The following is a 15,510-nucleotide window of genomic DNA, read 5'->3' as shown; positions in this document are numbered from 1 at the left end:
TTAGTGTTTTATCAAAGACCTCTTTATTTTTACCTAAATATTTTCGTACATTTCGATGTGGGTGTAAAGAGAGCACTTACAAATTTATAAACATAATTATTATCCGTTTACGGATTAATGTAGGTATATTAATTTGGTTTATGGAGTGTTTATCACTAAATTAAAGTACTGTATACCGATTAATGGCACGCATAATTGATTAAAAATAACTTAAATTATAAATCATAATACATAATTTTTTGTGAAGATGAATTTCTTGATTAAATGCAACGACAGGAGTCGCCGGCCTTTCTGAATTGCGATAATAAAAAATACTAGTTTTATTTTTGTTTATAAATTATAGAAAAGTAACCGATATCCGAATAGTGGAAAGAAAAGGCATTCTATTTGAAAATTTCCCCGTTCAGTTCGGCTGGCGTTCAAAATTATTTTTTCTTGCTTTTGCCGAGGGTTAGCATGTGATGCTGAGACTGCTGAGCAATTTGAGTTTTACGACGATTAAACTCGACTATATCGTCTTCCAACTTCTTCCTACTTTCTTCGAATTTTTTTTTCTCCTCCATATGATCTTTTTTGAGTTTATCGAATTTATTGTGGAGCTGAAAAATAAAAATTTCACCAAATGAACAATCAACTAGTCAAGAGAAATAGCAATGATTATTTTAGAATCTCCCTTCTAATTTTTCTCGTAATAAAAAAGAGCGTTCAATTGAAAAAAAAAAAACATTAGCAGATAGGATTATAATCATATTTCACCTCCTTTTCCGCTTCTTTCAACTCAGCTTCCTTCTCCTTAACTCTAGCGACAAACATTTGTCTCATTTCATCCTCCTTCTGCTGTAATTCCTGCAAATGAGTGGATCGCTTAGCTTCACACGTCTGCTGGAAGCTGACTGGCTTATTTTCACTGTCCACGTCGCTGAATCCCATCTGCTCGAGTCGCTTTTTGCGATAGAGTTCATAGTGGCGACAGTGAGTTTTTTCCCTCATGTCCTCCATGTTTGTTCTGATCAACATCTCACGTAACTTAACGAAATCACAGTGGGTTTCATTTTCCACCTGAACTGTGCCCCATGGATATTGACGGGAGCGCATCATCTTGTTCCCAACGCGTACAAAGTCAGTGCTACCGACCACAGCAAAGGGAACATGTGCGTTCATTGTGGAATTTATCTCGACTACATTGTCGTCATCCACGGGAAATTGGTAGATATTGACTCCATTGTTCTGGAGCTCTGACATTATTTTACTCTAAAAACATTTAATAATTATTCACATGGAATTGACGGATGAGAAAAATTAAAGTTTGAGGATTAGAATTTTTTCATGAGCTTACCTTGAATTTCTGGAGTTCTGTTTTTGATATGGTATCAGCTTTAGCGATAATTGGAACTATGTTGACTTTGGTGTCAATTTTTTTCATGCACACGAGATCGATAGATTTTAATCTAGAAGAAATTTGATTATTGCTGTTGAATATTCTATGAAAATTTTATATATGACATAGTGTTTTTATTATGATATTTTTTCATCAATAATTTCATATCAAATAATTATCAATAATTCAACCAAAATTTTCTCCTAATAATAGTACTAATCCCCTTCTATTAATTTGAAAGAACTTACCCATGTCCAGTAGGACAAATAAAATACAAGCAGACATGAATCCTGGTGTCATGGTAGGTCCCCAGAGACCTCTTGATTTTCAGCTCTTCCTGCAGATAAGCCTCAAACTGAGCATCGATGTAATCCACTACAGACTTGAAGCTATCCTCCTTATTAATCTGATCCCCATACCCAACAGTGTCCACAATTGCCAACTTCAGCCTTACATTGCTCTCCTGCAGTTCGTAAGTGTGGGATTTCAACTTGACTGCTGGTAAATTATGGGGACTTGGATTAGACTCAAAACTCGTATTGAACAACGAGTCCATGAGTGTTGATTTTCCCAGGCCAGTTTCACCTTAAACGCAGGAAAAAAAAATTTTTTAAACCGTAATTATCAATTATCGTGGCGAGGTATTTTCGCAGGTATCAAAATTCTTTGATACGTCTTTACTGTATTCTACAATTGTACAGAGGCATTTCTATTACGCAATTTGTTTTTTTTTTACGCTAGACAAACAGAGAAATAAAAATTTAATGAAACCACTGATGCTCTAAACTCGAAATAATGAGTATCAAATGAACCATAAACGTCGGATAATTTTTTACTGTAACATAATCTCTCATGACTCACCGATACATAAAATGTTGAAGACAAATCCATTCTGCACGGATTTATTCACCAGCTGATCGGGAAGACTGTCGAATCCAACGTGGCCAGCTAATTTGAGATTTCGCATATTTGCCTCGAGCTAAAGTTCAAAATTAAATTCTAATTTTATTCTATTGTCATGAGGTCATTGACAGTTGAGTGTTACGAGAACAATTGAACGGTATTTAGCACCGTAAATGGTACATGGGGTTTAGTACTGACAGGATACCAACCAACGCCCCATAAAACCATGTAAAATGTGAGTGATTGGGCACTAAAAGGGGACTGATAATGTTTTTGGTAGATGGGTAAACTCAGGAGAACGAATTAATCACAAAAATTTCATTGTGTAGGTGATCTTTATGATGATAACGTAAATATTGTTGTACTTACCTTGGCACGCTCAACATCGACTGCCGCCATGTTGTGGAAACTGGTGGGGCGTGCAGGAAGGGGGGATCAGAGAGGCCAGCGAGAGAGAGAGCCGCGAGACAGACAACACAAGTACAAGTGCCGCGGTGTTGGGTGAGTTTTAGCAAATTCTACTCATTTTTGCAGCAAAAATCACAATAATTCAAGAATAAATTGTATACGAAAATTATCCAGTGAAGGATCAAACCCCAGTGTATTTGTATGTGACTGTGTAGAGCTCTAAAATTAGCCAAATATATTCCTAGACTTACGGAATTGAGTTTATCAAAAATCGATAAGTTATCGAGAGACGACAATCAGTCTCCTGTTCACATTCCGCGTCAACAAAGCACCAGAGTGATTGCTGTAAATAATTTGGTGAAGTACATTTTCTTTTGAAAAGTTCAATGAATAACGAAATTTCATAGATTTTGGTGATGAGAAGGTACGAATACGTGGAAAAAGTTACATGCGGCGTCCGCCGGCCGCTATTGTCGCTACGGCGTCCATGGCGGCTGCCTCATTCAGTTGCGTAGTCATCCAGCTAGGGACTTTTCCACCCGTCATACTGCCAGATTCCTCATAACAGTGTCCACTTTCTAACATGGCAGATCGATTTGTGTTGTACTATCATGTGACGGATAAACTAACGCGTTAAATGTTAAACTATTGGTGTATTTAATTGTTGTTATTTAACCAGAAACAGTGTTGATATACGCAGATCGTGAATTAAAGTGAGTTTCATAATGGCGGACATTAAGAGTCCACCGTTTAGTGACATCAAGAGACCGGAGGAGGTGGTGGCGATGGCGATGAACGACAGCCTCAAATTTGCCGTGTTGATCGGCTTAATCGAGGTTGGACAGGTGTCTAATCGCGAGGTAGTCAACACCGTTCTTCATTTGGTGAGTTTTTTTTTTATTATCAATCTATTTTTTACTCGATGGTGGTCGAGAATGAGGGGAAAAATTTGTCCCGGGGGGCGAGGGAATTTTATTTTCGCGATGTGGAGTCGAGTGCTTCCTCATGTATGTCCTTGACGGCTCTCTGTCAGGGCGAGCTGTCAAAACGTCCACGTACAGCCGCGTGAGGAACCAATGACAAACGTCGAGTGCATATGACACAATCGGAGGTGTCTGATAATTATCGACCTCTCCATGTGTGAATTTTCAAAGGAAGGGGGAGTACAATTGCAGCAGCAATTTTCTGTTTGGAAGCATTACATTTGTCCTTGTCATTTGGGAATATTGAGGACGAGAATGTTCTGCTGGATAGGACAAAAATAAAGACATATATGTATGCAAAATAATCGTCGAGGATATTATTTGTAACGATTACAGTTTAAGTTTGCGTGGATTTTATGAGATTTTTTGAGAAAGAGGTTTTTAGGGGTTGGCAGTTCAAGGGACGTAAAGGTTGGTGTAGGGGCTTTGGAGTGAGGGATAAGGAATAGAATTTCGCATCTTTTAAGCGGGGAACGGATAGATTGATTATTTTATAGGAATCTGTGGAAAAAGTGATTTGAACATTATGGATAAAAAACAATGGAATGGTTTTATTGAAAGAATAAGCGAGACATGATCTTTCAACATTGTAAGGTTTATTGGATTAGGAGTGTCTAGCGATAGAAAGGAACAAGTCTAATATTTTCGTATGCTAAGATACACCTGAAATATTCTCAAGTTCACTACATTTATTAATTACCCAAAGTGTTTACTCCAGAAAGCGGATTACAGTATGGATTCATTTGGAATTTGTAGTGCAGTGTTAACGACCACATGAGTCGCATGTGTACAGCCGAAGACTCTCCGTCACCGTCTGACAGATCCTTAGTCGCCCCAAGTAGTGATCCAGCTCGTCCACCATGCCTCATGACACGCTCTTTCCCCTCAATTTTTTTTTCCTTTCCCCTATTGTCCCCACCTCATATGACCCTTACCCACGCACTAATTCCCCCTTCCCCTTTCGAAGTTTTTTCATCCACTTTTTCCTACTTATTTTCTCTGAGGGTTTGCGAAGCCCCCCGCCTCAATGCAAGCCTCTGTCACATCATTTTTCTCTCTTGACGCGTTAAATTTAATTTACCGTAGCTTTTCTTCACTCTTCCGTGACTTTTTTTTTCAAAATGCAATATTTTCTCACGGGAAATTTCATCGGCGCTCTTGTCGTGATTTCGCGAGGAACCGAACTGGTGTAGTGAATATGAATTTTCATGCTTTTATCTCGTATTCTGTCAGTCGAACTTGACGTGTCTATTTGAGGTTCAACTTCACCATATATTGAGTGATTTTTTTTCATATTTTTCCTTCTGAAGTTCATGCGGTATTTTTATTTTTCAAAAATTTCATTTTATAGAAGAAAAATTTTTAAAGAAGACAACATTCTGCTAATCTGGGGTAAGGGTTAATGGCAGCGAATTATGAATGGATTTATTTTCTTCTTTCGTGAGGAGTGATTGGTTAGTAATGAAAGGAGGAAAATAATGATTAATGGAGGGTTTCGGTAGCCGTGAAACTCATGCTTTCCCATGTAGAATGTCTTTACACATTTCGGGAATAGGGCCCCCGCTGACATTTCTTCAAAGATGACATAGTAATGTCAGAAGTTCCTAACTCCTTAATATAAACTTCGTCCTTCTCAATTCATCTTCTCACAAAGGCTTCTCATATAATTCAATTGTACCTCCCGTTCATCTTTCACAGTCCACTCTCTGGTTATGCAATCGTAATGAACACCATTGGCTTTTGTAGTGTGATACAGGGCGTTAAACAAAACCCCCACGTTCTCATTTCTGAAGTTAATGTTGTTTTAGTCACCTGCGCTCTTGTGCATTATTTCGAGATTGACGCGTTGGGGGTGAAGGGATGAGGAATTGCGGAGGGATGAATATTCTCGTCCGTGAGCGATATTGCATGTATAACCGAATCGTTTCACTTTACGCCTCAGACTACTTCTTCCAATCGCTATTGTCTACGGCCTCTCGCTCAAGTTTCGAGACAATCGTTGCTGCGCAGTCGTAAAAAGAATATTAACTTGGGGATGAGTTTTATCGGCTTTTGTTGCATTATTAGATGAAAAATCATTTTTTCCCCCATCGGTTTTTTGGAATACATCGGACGGTTTAAGGAAGGAATAAACTGAGGGTAATTTCATTTTCATGACGAGGAAATATCGCAGTTCCATTAAAGCGATGTGTTAACCAAAATCTGTGGTCGTATTATTTGATAATACTGGGAAAATATTGAAATCTCATGGAGGTAGAGTACATTTGAAGTTTGCTTATCGATTATGGCAGTAATTGAAAAAATTTCAGTGGTGGTATGGTGATTATTCACATAAAAATTCGGATAAAATTGATGGAACGCTTTGAAAAATGTCATAAGAGGTAGGTAAATGTTTTGCGTAAAGGTATTACATTCTGGAGTTACGGAGAAATACGTAATTTTTATTACAATACTTTCACCGTGTAGGAAAAAAAATCCATATTGATTTTGTTGCGCATGATGAATTCATTTGACTTCATTACTACAATTAAAAATGATACCATGTCCCAGATACAGTCGTATCACTTGAATACATCAGCATAAATACAAAAAATAACTCGGTTAATGATGACTGCCACCATTGTACAATGAGAATGCGAAACTCTCGAAAATGGTCGATATACGATACATGAAAACATTGATGCCCGTTGCATGCGGCACAGCTCAGTGCTTATAATTACTTTACACTGCTTTACACGATGCCTTGGTAGAGTTACCATATGACATCACAGAACGATAAAATACCTCTTCATCCCTCTCGGTAACCGATAATGGCTTTATTCATAAAATTCATCAACAAATGGTTATCGCTCTTTTCAATAACCTGAAAACGAACGGAAAATATTATGTATCATCGCGAAGTTGTTTCTTTTATGGAAAATCCGAGTGAAATGAAATAACCACGTCGGCGAAATATCAACCAAATTCTTATATCAGTGGGGAGAATTAAAACTATTTCCTCTCTATGCCATGAGTGCATCAATAAGGCTCAACTACTGTTTAATCCGCTGGGTAAATTTGTTCTTCCCTTAATCCTTCGGCGAGACAACGGGTCGTTTGCTTTCATTGTTGCCTTTAATTCATTTATTTTAATTTTATTTTCTTCATCCTATTCTTGGTCTTTTTCTTTGACTATACTAGTTCTTCATTCTCGTTCTGTTCTCCTCTCGCTCGCGCTCTCTCTCTCTCTCTCTCTCTCTCTCTCTCTTTCTCTATCTGTCCCTGAATTTTATTCTACTCGCCTAGTGGTATGTGGCTGACGGTGATTTCTTTTTTTTTTTTATTTTTATCCTTCGTTTGCTACTATTCTCGGCCATTTGCCCTAGCTTTTGCAATGGGATTACCAGTGGGATTTTAGCGGATCCCGTTGGACCTCTATTCCCCTATTCCTGTACATCTCATGTATACCTGTGTACAGGTATATGCATCCTCTTCTGCTCTGTATACAGAGACTTCCCTTTGTTTATATGTCGTTATATTGTTGGGAGTTTTTTTTTATGGATTTTTTTTCTGAGCATTGGATTATTGTTTTTTCGTATTTTTGTCTATTAGGTTTCTCTTTTCTGGTGTTGTTCATTTTTTCTGCGTTGCTCAGGGGATGTTTCCACATTTTTCACGGGAAAATTGTTAGCTCCTCACTGTTTGAAATGTGGCTCTAAATTTATAGAGTTGATTTTTTTTTGTACAGTGAGATTTTATGTATATAAATGACTGCTAGAGCATCAAATATAAAATTGATTCATTATGAAACTTATGAGTGATACCAAAATTTTGAGGTGCAATATCATTGGAGACGAAGCGTCATATCGATTCGTTTAACCAAGCAGTTAGTAAAGAGGAAGATAAATGAGCCCAATATAGAGTACAAACGTAATGTCCATGTACAAAAATAAAAAAAAAAACTAGCTGAATTGACCTTCAATGGAATTCGACTCGTCAAACCCCATTAGCCACTCTAGTCGTGAATCGTGTGAATTAACAAATTAACAGTGTACGAGTGAGATTGCGCGGTGGAGATGGGGAGCCTTCGAGAGCTCGACGGAAAATCCGATAGGTTGTACCAGCAATAGCCCGCCAGGGTTGTGGTAAACAAGCACTCGTTTTCAAATACTCCAGTTCAATTCTCCTCTTTTTCCCCCCTTCCTTCGTTCTCCACATATGTTTCACGATTAGTGACTGCTTCTGTAGTGAATGTATTCGAGTACTCGAAGCACCCGATGAAAATGTACGTCGAGTACTGGGTAATTAATTTGATGCCGTTTTCACGTACAATGGATATTTACCATTTAATGGGGGTGTGTGTTGACTAGGAGACGATGCGGTATGACCAAGCTTTTAGTCGAATGAGGGGATTCAATGACAGGGAATGGGAAAATTGAGTAGAATGATGGATATTATTGTATTGGTGGTGAAAAAAGATTTGATTTATATACTGTTGGACAGCGCTAAGAACTTTGGAAATATTTGTGGAACTGGGGCGTAGACAAAATTAGGTTTACGATTATTTCTATAAATTCTCAATCAGGCCGCACTGCCATTCTTCACGAAGCCCTTCTTGGTGTTTCAATTGTTCCAAAATAGCTCGAGAATTTCTCCCCTCACTCTCCACTTCTTCAAGAAAATTGGTTTCCCAGTTACGACGTCACGATTACACGGTTTTATTTGCTCGAGTGGAAGTTGAGCTATTACCTTTTTTAATTGCAAGAAGCTTACGTTTTATTCATCGAATTTCCTGGTAAAAATATGGATAAAATTTCGGACGACGTGTAGAAATTTATGCGGGAAAACCATGCAAAAATACCTAAAAAATATAATCAAAGTAGTTTCGATATATTTTGGTACAAAACTTCACGAAAGTATCATCTTTTATGGATAGTACGAGGGATATAGAGAAAATCCTCTGGTGTTTTGTTGCAACACGACAATGGTGGATGGCACGCGAGGCACGTTGAATCGATCGATCATTTAGGACCCTGTCGATGCTTTTCATCCTGTTCCCGGATCCCTCTTCCTTTTGCCTCCCCTCTCTGCCGCCCGGTGAATTTATCGTCTAGCCATTGGCATTTCCCACTATTTATGCCACTCATCTCGTTTCCCAAAATATATATGGGCACTCTCAATTCACGTATGTGTACCATAGTACCTGCCCGAGCTGCGATTCCAGCTGCATTGGCCAAACTCGTTGGGTAAATAGACATGTGCGAAAGGGATACACATCGTACATAGTATAGTAGTTGTTTTTTTTTTGAATGTCTCTCTGTTTGGATTTGTCACCCAATGCCTCCCTTCCATGTCACACGTGTTACCTCTTCTATGTGTCAGAGTATTTTCGATTCATGCTGACGTGAGTGTCTTTCTTGATTTATAACCTTCATGCGATCTATCCTTTCAACAAATTTATTTAGCATTTATATTAAAAGTCGGGGCGCATTCAGCGGACGGGAGGTTAGTTTTGATGGGATTGAGATGGTCTGCAGAATCCCGGGGGGAAAAGAGCGGACAGGAGGGTGCGGTAAAATTACTTTTTTGATTGCTGACGTGATGAAATGGAGGGCTTGAAGTGCAATGAGGAAAAGCAAGTTTGAAAAAAATACTCTGTTATTTATCTGCATTCCTTGTCTTAAAGTCTCTCGTACTGGGTGGATATATGGGATTGATCCATTCGAATGCTTTGGAAATTCATTAATTCAAAATCATTATGAAAATTTCCACTTATGTCCTTTAAATTTATAATGTTTTCGAACAGTCCGGCCGCCATATATACATCTGGCAGAATGTTCTCATAAACTTTTGGCAAACTCGTTGGGTATTTTGCCCGTGACTGAAAATTCACAACTTTTTGGTAGAGATGGGGGGAACGAGAGCGGCGGGCCAACAGGCATAACTTTCCACCTAACTCGATAAATTCATTGTGGACGGTGCCAGCGGGTTGGATAATCTGCCATCTTCTCGCTGTGAAAACTCGCTCTCCACGTATGCTCTCAGTTCCGAGCCACGTTTCAATAGTCGAATAATCCTGGGCAATATTGGTTGAAAAATCGAGTGTTTGAGAAATACATTTTCGTTTACAATTAAAAGGTAAAGCTAAAGTGGGCGGTGTAGAGTCATATTCAACAGGATTGGCAGCTGTGAGAAGAGTCCCTTCGATGAGAGGAAATGAGTTTTCTTTGGGAGGATGCGACACATCTGTGGGACTTGGGCAATTTCATCTGTATTTCCCCCTCCCTCGGTTTTTTTATCTCCTCTTTGCCGGCATTTTCTTTCGATGGGAAATTGACTTGGACTTATTTGCCATTCTATGGGATCAGCGATAAACTGATTGGGAACAATGAGGAGACAATCAACAGCTGCGTTACACTGTCAATGGTGAATTATTGCTTTATAAAATTATCTCCATGGAATACCTCGAGTGTAAACTTGTTATCGGCGGATAGTGGAAAGGGGTAATCGGTGTAATCTTCTATCGTATCTCACGGAATGGAGCGGCGCGTCAATGTACGACACATGGGTAATTTCATTAGTGTGAGGAGATGGAAAAAAGTTTCCTCGGGAGCTCGATAAAATATTGTCAGCCTTCTATGGAATTTTCATGATAATCAAACACTTGAAATTAAAAAAAAAAATGTCTCACAGATTGCCTCCATTGTCATTAATTTCAATTAATTGTCGCCGATGTTTTCTACTAACAACATTGTACCTCGAGAATTTTTAAAAAATTATGGACGAATTCAAACGCAATTTTTTTTTCTCAATACTAAATAGAAAAGTTATCGCTTCTCCATGCTTTTTCACTTTGCAACTCGTTGTTTAAATGGAAAAGTCATAATAAATGCGGTCTAGGCTTTCGCCGGTACCCAGTTGTCCCCGAGGATCCATGGAATATCGAATGGAGTCTCACACCCGTACCCAGCAAATCCCAGAACCCGTCTGCGGATAAGAGCGTGGGAGGGTGAGCGCTGGGATTTAAATACCCCACTAAGTCAAGTCGTCGGTCCTCCCTCTGTTGCGACGAAACCTCAGTGAGGGTCGCCGAGGGAGAATTCCGTGCTGAGTGCTCCTCTAGGGGCTCTTTCCACTCAAACACGCCGGAATCTTTCTCGATTCTAGTCAAAACTCCTGCGATCCGTCATTTAAGTCGTCGAACAAAATGCTATCGCTGAAATTTTTTAAAAGGATCACAATTTCCGGTGGTTTCTAGGAAATTTCTACAGAAATATGAGAACAAGGTCGGAAAAATAGTTCGGAGTAAAACTTTCACTTGCAGCATTGAATTCTTTTCCTCGCGGTCTCCTGGTTTTCTTTTTTTTACGAAATGAAGCATTCCCATGATAAAGAATTTTTTTCTCAACCAAAAGTCAAATCCACCTGAATGAAATTCAATAGAAGCAATTTTCCGCAAAATGTCAGAAGCTCTGACAATAGACATGGATTTACATTTAGTCACCGTTTTGTCCAATTTTGTCGATTTTTTCTTCGATACATAGTGCAGTGCAATGCGGGCATTCAGACATCCAGAATCTGGCGTCTACTGACTTCCGGTCCGGTCTACAACCTATATGCAGGCATCCCACACATTTCTGACCCCGCGCCAGAGACCAAACGAGGGAAACAAAAGACCGTTGAGGCACCCCAAGTAGAAAAGAGTCGATATTGGTCGGGCACAGGCGGTTAGACCGATAAGTGCCTTCAACTTTCCTCTTTTTTTACCCATCCGCATTTTTTACCCACTATTCTCCGTCTTCTGTCCTCTAAGTGTAACCCCAGAGGTTTCATTACGAATCCCAGTGTATTAAGACTGTAAAAATAATGTGAAAAATTCAGTTGTGGAATGTTTTACCTGAGTAGATTGTATTTTTTTTTTCTACAACGGGAGAAATATTCAATAAAAATTATATATATTAGCTTAAAAAACTATTAGACAGAATTTTTTAAAAGGAGATATCTTTGTGCGTATACAGCACTCGTATTGGAACAATTCTCCCAAATTTTCTCTCTTTCTATCAGAAGAGCAGCAAAAATCCAATGAGAATTTACGATTATTTTGGCTCGATAGATGAAATATAGATAGTATCGAAGTGGTAGAGACCGGCTGTCTCTGTACCGTGAAATTTTCACGAGGTTTACTGCGAGGGAGAGGATCACTCAAGTGAGAAAGGACGCGGATAAGGAAGACGGGCTTATTCCATGGGATTTTGAGACTCACCGGCCAAAGCGCTAGTCCAGAATCCATTCCATCTTCTCACTCCTCCTCCGACGCCGCCAGCAGATCGTCGCCAGGAGTTTGTGGAGACTCTGCTTCTTACTCTCTTAAATTAAATCCTTTATATATAGAGGAGTCTCCCCACTAAGTTTTCTGATAAAGGACGGGTAGGTGCAGCAGTAAAGGTTAGATAGTGAAACGAGAGGGGTGAATGGTTAGGAAGATCGACCAGTGTCGAGACGTGGAAGTATCGAATTTTCGAGACATGTATGAACTACGTGCCTTCAGTCTCTAGACTTTATCGACAATCACTCGGTTATGCGGATGGATTTTGGCTGGGCCAATAAACTTTGACAATGGAGACAATGAGAAAAGTTTACGTATTTAACTTTTGCTCAAAGTAATTGTTTTATTAGCATTGAAAAGCTCTGAATGGAGAGTCGTTGATAATAGAAGTCGGAGAGGAATATCCTATCAAAGACCCGTACCAAAGTCTGTAAAAAGGGTGCGAAAGGGGGTTTACTTTTTGTGGAATTTATCATTTTTCCACTGACAAAATTCTTTGTAAAGCCATATAAATTTGTTTCCATTCATTATTTCTCCAATCCTCTCGACTTTTGTTATGAAGACAAAGGATGAACTTTGTCCATTTATCTTCTCTCCCCAATCATTAATTCGTTATTGCTGAAAAGCTTCACGCATTCATCCATTTTCGAATTTGAAACGAAACGATATTTTGAAATTGCAAATAATTACTTACAAAATAACTTTGAACCTCTTAAAAATAATATTTAAATTACTCGTTAATATTCCGATAATCTTAATAAGAAAGTCAAAGTGAAAGTATTAACCATCAGTTATGTATTTCATACATTTTCTTGTGAAAATATTGCCACTAACAATACATAATTCTTGTTCTCAAAGTATTTAAATTGATGCCTCGAGGTTTTCCCCGAGTTTCTGGGGAAAAACGGAGGCCAAGAGGGTCAAAGAAGAGTTCTGAAGTAACGAAGGCCTTGATCGAATAAGTAGCAGTCTCGCACTCCACTTCTCTGATGAAAGATAATCGGTTTACGTAGCTTTTCTCCTCTCCTTACCTTGTTTCACCTCTGTCCCTTGGGTTTTTGTCATTCCTATGAATCTCTCTTTCCCTCTACTTACCTCCAATTTATTTTTTATGTCACTATAACGTCTCTTTATCCCTTAGTTTTTATTTTCTTACTCGGGTGGGTAGTTTAGTGTAAAGTATTTGGTTTTAAACCTTTTTGGTGGATTTTTTTTATCGAAGGAGAGTAGAGTACAGGTGGATTATCACCGTATGATGGGAATTTATCTCGAATGAATTGAATCGATTCGCCAACATCTTTTTCCTCCCTATTTTTTTACACTCAAGTCCGGGGGAGTGGGAAATTGAAGTACCAAAATGGGCGCGCCCTCATAGCCCAACGATTGCTCTCATCCAGCGGATGGAAATTTCAATTTCACTGGATGGAGTGTCTGTCGTAGGTAAAACCTATATCGTGCGAATTTCTCGGATCACGCGGTGATGTTCGAATGATATTGTAAATTGCCGGGTATGACGATCTTCCTATATGTATATTCATTGATTTTTTTCTTCTCATGCGCACACATGGAGAGCAAGTTGGGTAAAATGTTTCAGTAAAATTATTTTGATACGTTTGTCGCGTATGGAGGAATTTTCTAGGGTTCTACTGTTAAAATTTTGCAATTTTGTCGAGAAACTTACTGAAAATTCCGCACAATGACGATCGTGGCAAGGAACAATTTACGAGAATGAACACAGTATTGTTTGGATACATAGTAAAATTAATTTTTTTCTGCATTTCTCATGATAAAAATATTCACCTAAATTCACTATTTTCTTTGATCAAGTGCAGATTAACTTGTTCCCAGCCCGGCGATTTTTAAGTATCAATTCAGCCATTGAAAAGCGTAAAAAACACATTTCCCCTATTGCATTTTTTCTCCCTTTAATATCTCTGATAAATAGATTGTCCCACTGGAACGACGTTATAAATGTCCATAACGAGTATTTTCTCGTGGAAAATCCCCGTGTAAGCTCTAATGGTTTTCACCCTCTACATACCCCTTCCCACGATGATACTACGTAATAACGCGCACGTTATACGAGCGAATCGATCCGGTTTCACAGTCATATTACCTTACAACCTTTATGTCCTTATTTCGTTTCAGTTACTCTCGATAGAAAGTAAAAAAGTAAAGGACGGCCCCACCCAATCCCTTTATCCCTCAGAAAACGAGTCCAAACAAAAGGCAACAACTTCCGCCATTGACGGTAGAAATTCAATAAAATACTTGTCAAAGTATTTTTGTCGTAATGAAAATTTCATGACTCCAGGTCATACACCAGAGAATGTAGAGCTCAATCGATAGCAACACCAACAAAAACCTAAAAAAGTAAAAGGAAATGTCCCAATTTTTTGTTCTCTCTTCTGTCGATCACTCACAGTTGTGGGAATGGCAAGTTAACTGAGATATACAGCAGCTGAATTTTATAACGCATCCCCAGGGTAAATTCCAAGCATAATATTCGATAGATAGTTCCTCTTGGATAGTAGTGTTATCCGTGTTGTGGTATTTGAAAATGACATTCCGGGAAGGGAATCTATTCGTAGGTCATGACCTCGTCAACTTTATCGAGTTTTAACCGGCAACGCAGTTTTCTATGTGTTTCAAATGAGTAATATTTGTAAATATATAAAAATGAATTGTATGCTTCGCCAGTGTAGAGGTATTGAAAATTCGGGAAATTTCCGTTGACATATGCCGATGTTTGACGAGAATTATTCCGAGACAAATCTCCGGAATCTGGTGCTTAGGGATATAGCATTGACATTTCAATCCATCACCGGATATCGACTCTAGGATAATGAAAACACCAAGGCCAGTTTGCGTTCCACTTCTTGACGTAGCTCATTTGTAACGTAGTAAAGTCGCTCAGTAGTCAGGCACATTTTCCCCCGTGACCTGGATTACTTTCATTCATTAATTGTGAATTTCCATTAGACACATTTACTCTCCTCCTCTCTTTGGGTTTGGGAAAACCGTTGGTGGTTTACGATGAAACTGTCGTAATGGTATTTTGGAAAATTATTAAAGTGCAGATTCCAAGGGTTTTTGTGTGTTAACATCAACCAGGGTCATCAGACCCTGGCAGGAGGGCTTTGGTCTTTGTGGCGAACGGTGCTTTGATGGTGAAACAACGACTTTCAAATGGCCGCTCGTTCATTTGTTGGCTGTTTAATAAAGGTTTTATGCGGGGAGAAAGTGGTGGAAGAATTGTTGTCATTTTGCGCCTCTCTTCCTGGGTTAACACCAGAATTTTACTCATATACGTCATAAATGATGGGTTCTTCGGCTCTGACAATCGTTTTTCTCTCGGTCGGAACTAAATCAACGTTCTTTCTATTATTAACATTACTTCGCTGGACGAGGCCAACATTCCCGCATTCGGATTTCCACTCCAGCGATAAGCACCCCTTCTTCCCTCATTCAACTCTCAAAAGCCAACTTCTTCTCTACCCCTATTGCCAAGTGACTCAATTTCGTAATCGTTC

The 15,510-nt window shown here is 38.9% G+C and overlaps 2 protein-coding genes across 17 annotated transcripts in view; one reads left to right on the top strand and one right to left on the bottom strand.

Annotated features, from left to right (window-relative positions):
* On the bottom strand, nucleotides 1-2,807 carry LOC135170501 (septin-2-like). 2 transcript variants are annotated; one of them, XM_064136383.1, is made up of 6 exons: nucleotides 2,651-2,807; nucleotides 2,240-2,357; nucleotides 1,627-1,963; nucleotides 1,337-1,448; nucleotides 757-1,251; nucleotides 1-599 (listed from the first exon to the last, which is right to left on the bottom strand). In XM_064136383.1, exons 1-6 carry the CDS (start codon nucleotides 2,678-2,680, stop codon nucleotides 426-428), a joined length of 1,266 nt encoding a protein of 421 aa, XP_063992453.1. In that variant the 5' UTR covers nucleotides 2,681-2,807; the 3' UTR covers nucleotides 1-425. The 2 variants fall into 2 exon arrangements, with proteins under 2 accessions (XP_063992453.1, XP_063992454.1); XM_064136384.1 differs by lacking the exon at nucleotides 2,651-2,807 and adding an exon at nucleotides 2,491-2,515.
* A 134-nt stretch (nucleotides 2,808-2,941) lies between these two features.
* The window catches only part of Rg (rugose), a 177,293-nt gene continuing 164,724 nt past the window's right edge, over nucleotides 2,942-15,510 (top strand). For all 15 annotated transcript variants that reach the window (XM_064136363.1, XM_064136356.1, XM_064136364.1 and 12 more), the window contains exon 1: nucleotides 2,942-3,573. In XM_064136363.1, the coding sequence (XP_063992433.1) occupies nucleotides 3,415-3,573 (159 nt within the window). In that variant the 5' untranslated portion in view covers nucleotides 2,942-3,414. The remainder of the gene's footprint in view (nucleotides 3,574-15,510) is intronic.

The sequence above is a fragment of the Diachasmimorpha longicaudata genome, chromosome 17, assembly GCF_034640455.1.
Source record: "Diachasmimorpha longicaudata isolate KC_UGA_2023 chromosome 17, iyDiaLong2, whole genome shotgun sequence".
NCBI classification, from domain to species: domain Eukaryota; kingdom Metazoa; phylum Arthropoda; class Insecta; order Hymenoptera; family Braconidae; genus Diachasmimorpha; species Diachasmimorpha longicaudata.
Note: the sequence above shows the minus strand (reverse complement) of the source record. Positions and strands in the feature narration are given on the sequence as shown.

Bases quoted from the DNA above. Each gene is read 5' to 3' on its own strand.
- LOC135170501 (XM_064136383.1), bottom strand. From the start codon at position 2,680: ATGGCGGCAGTCGATGTTGAGCGTGCCAAG. The intron at 2,358-2,650 runs GTAAGTACAACA...TTTGAACTTTAG, and splicing joins TCGATGTTGAGCGTGCCAAG to CTCGAGGCAAATATGCGAAA. The intron at 1,449-1,626 runs GTAAGTTCTTTC...AATTTCTTCTAG, and splicing joins ATTTGTCCTACTGGACATGG to ATTAAAATCTATCGATCTCG.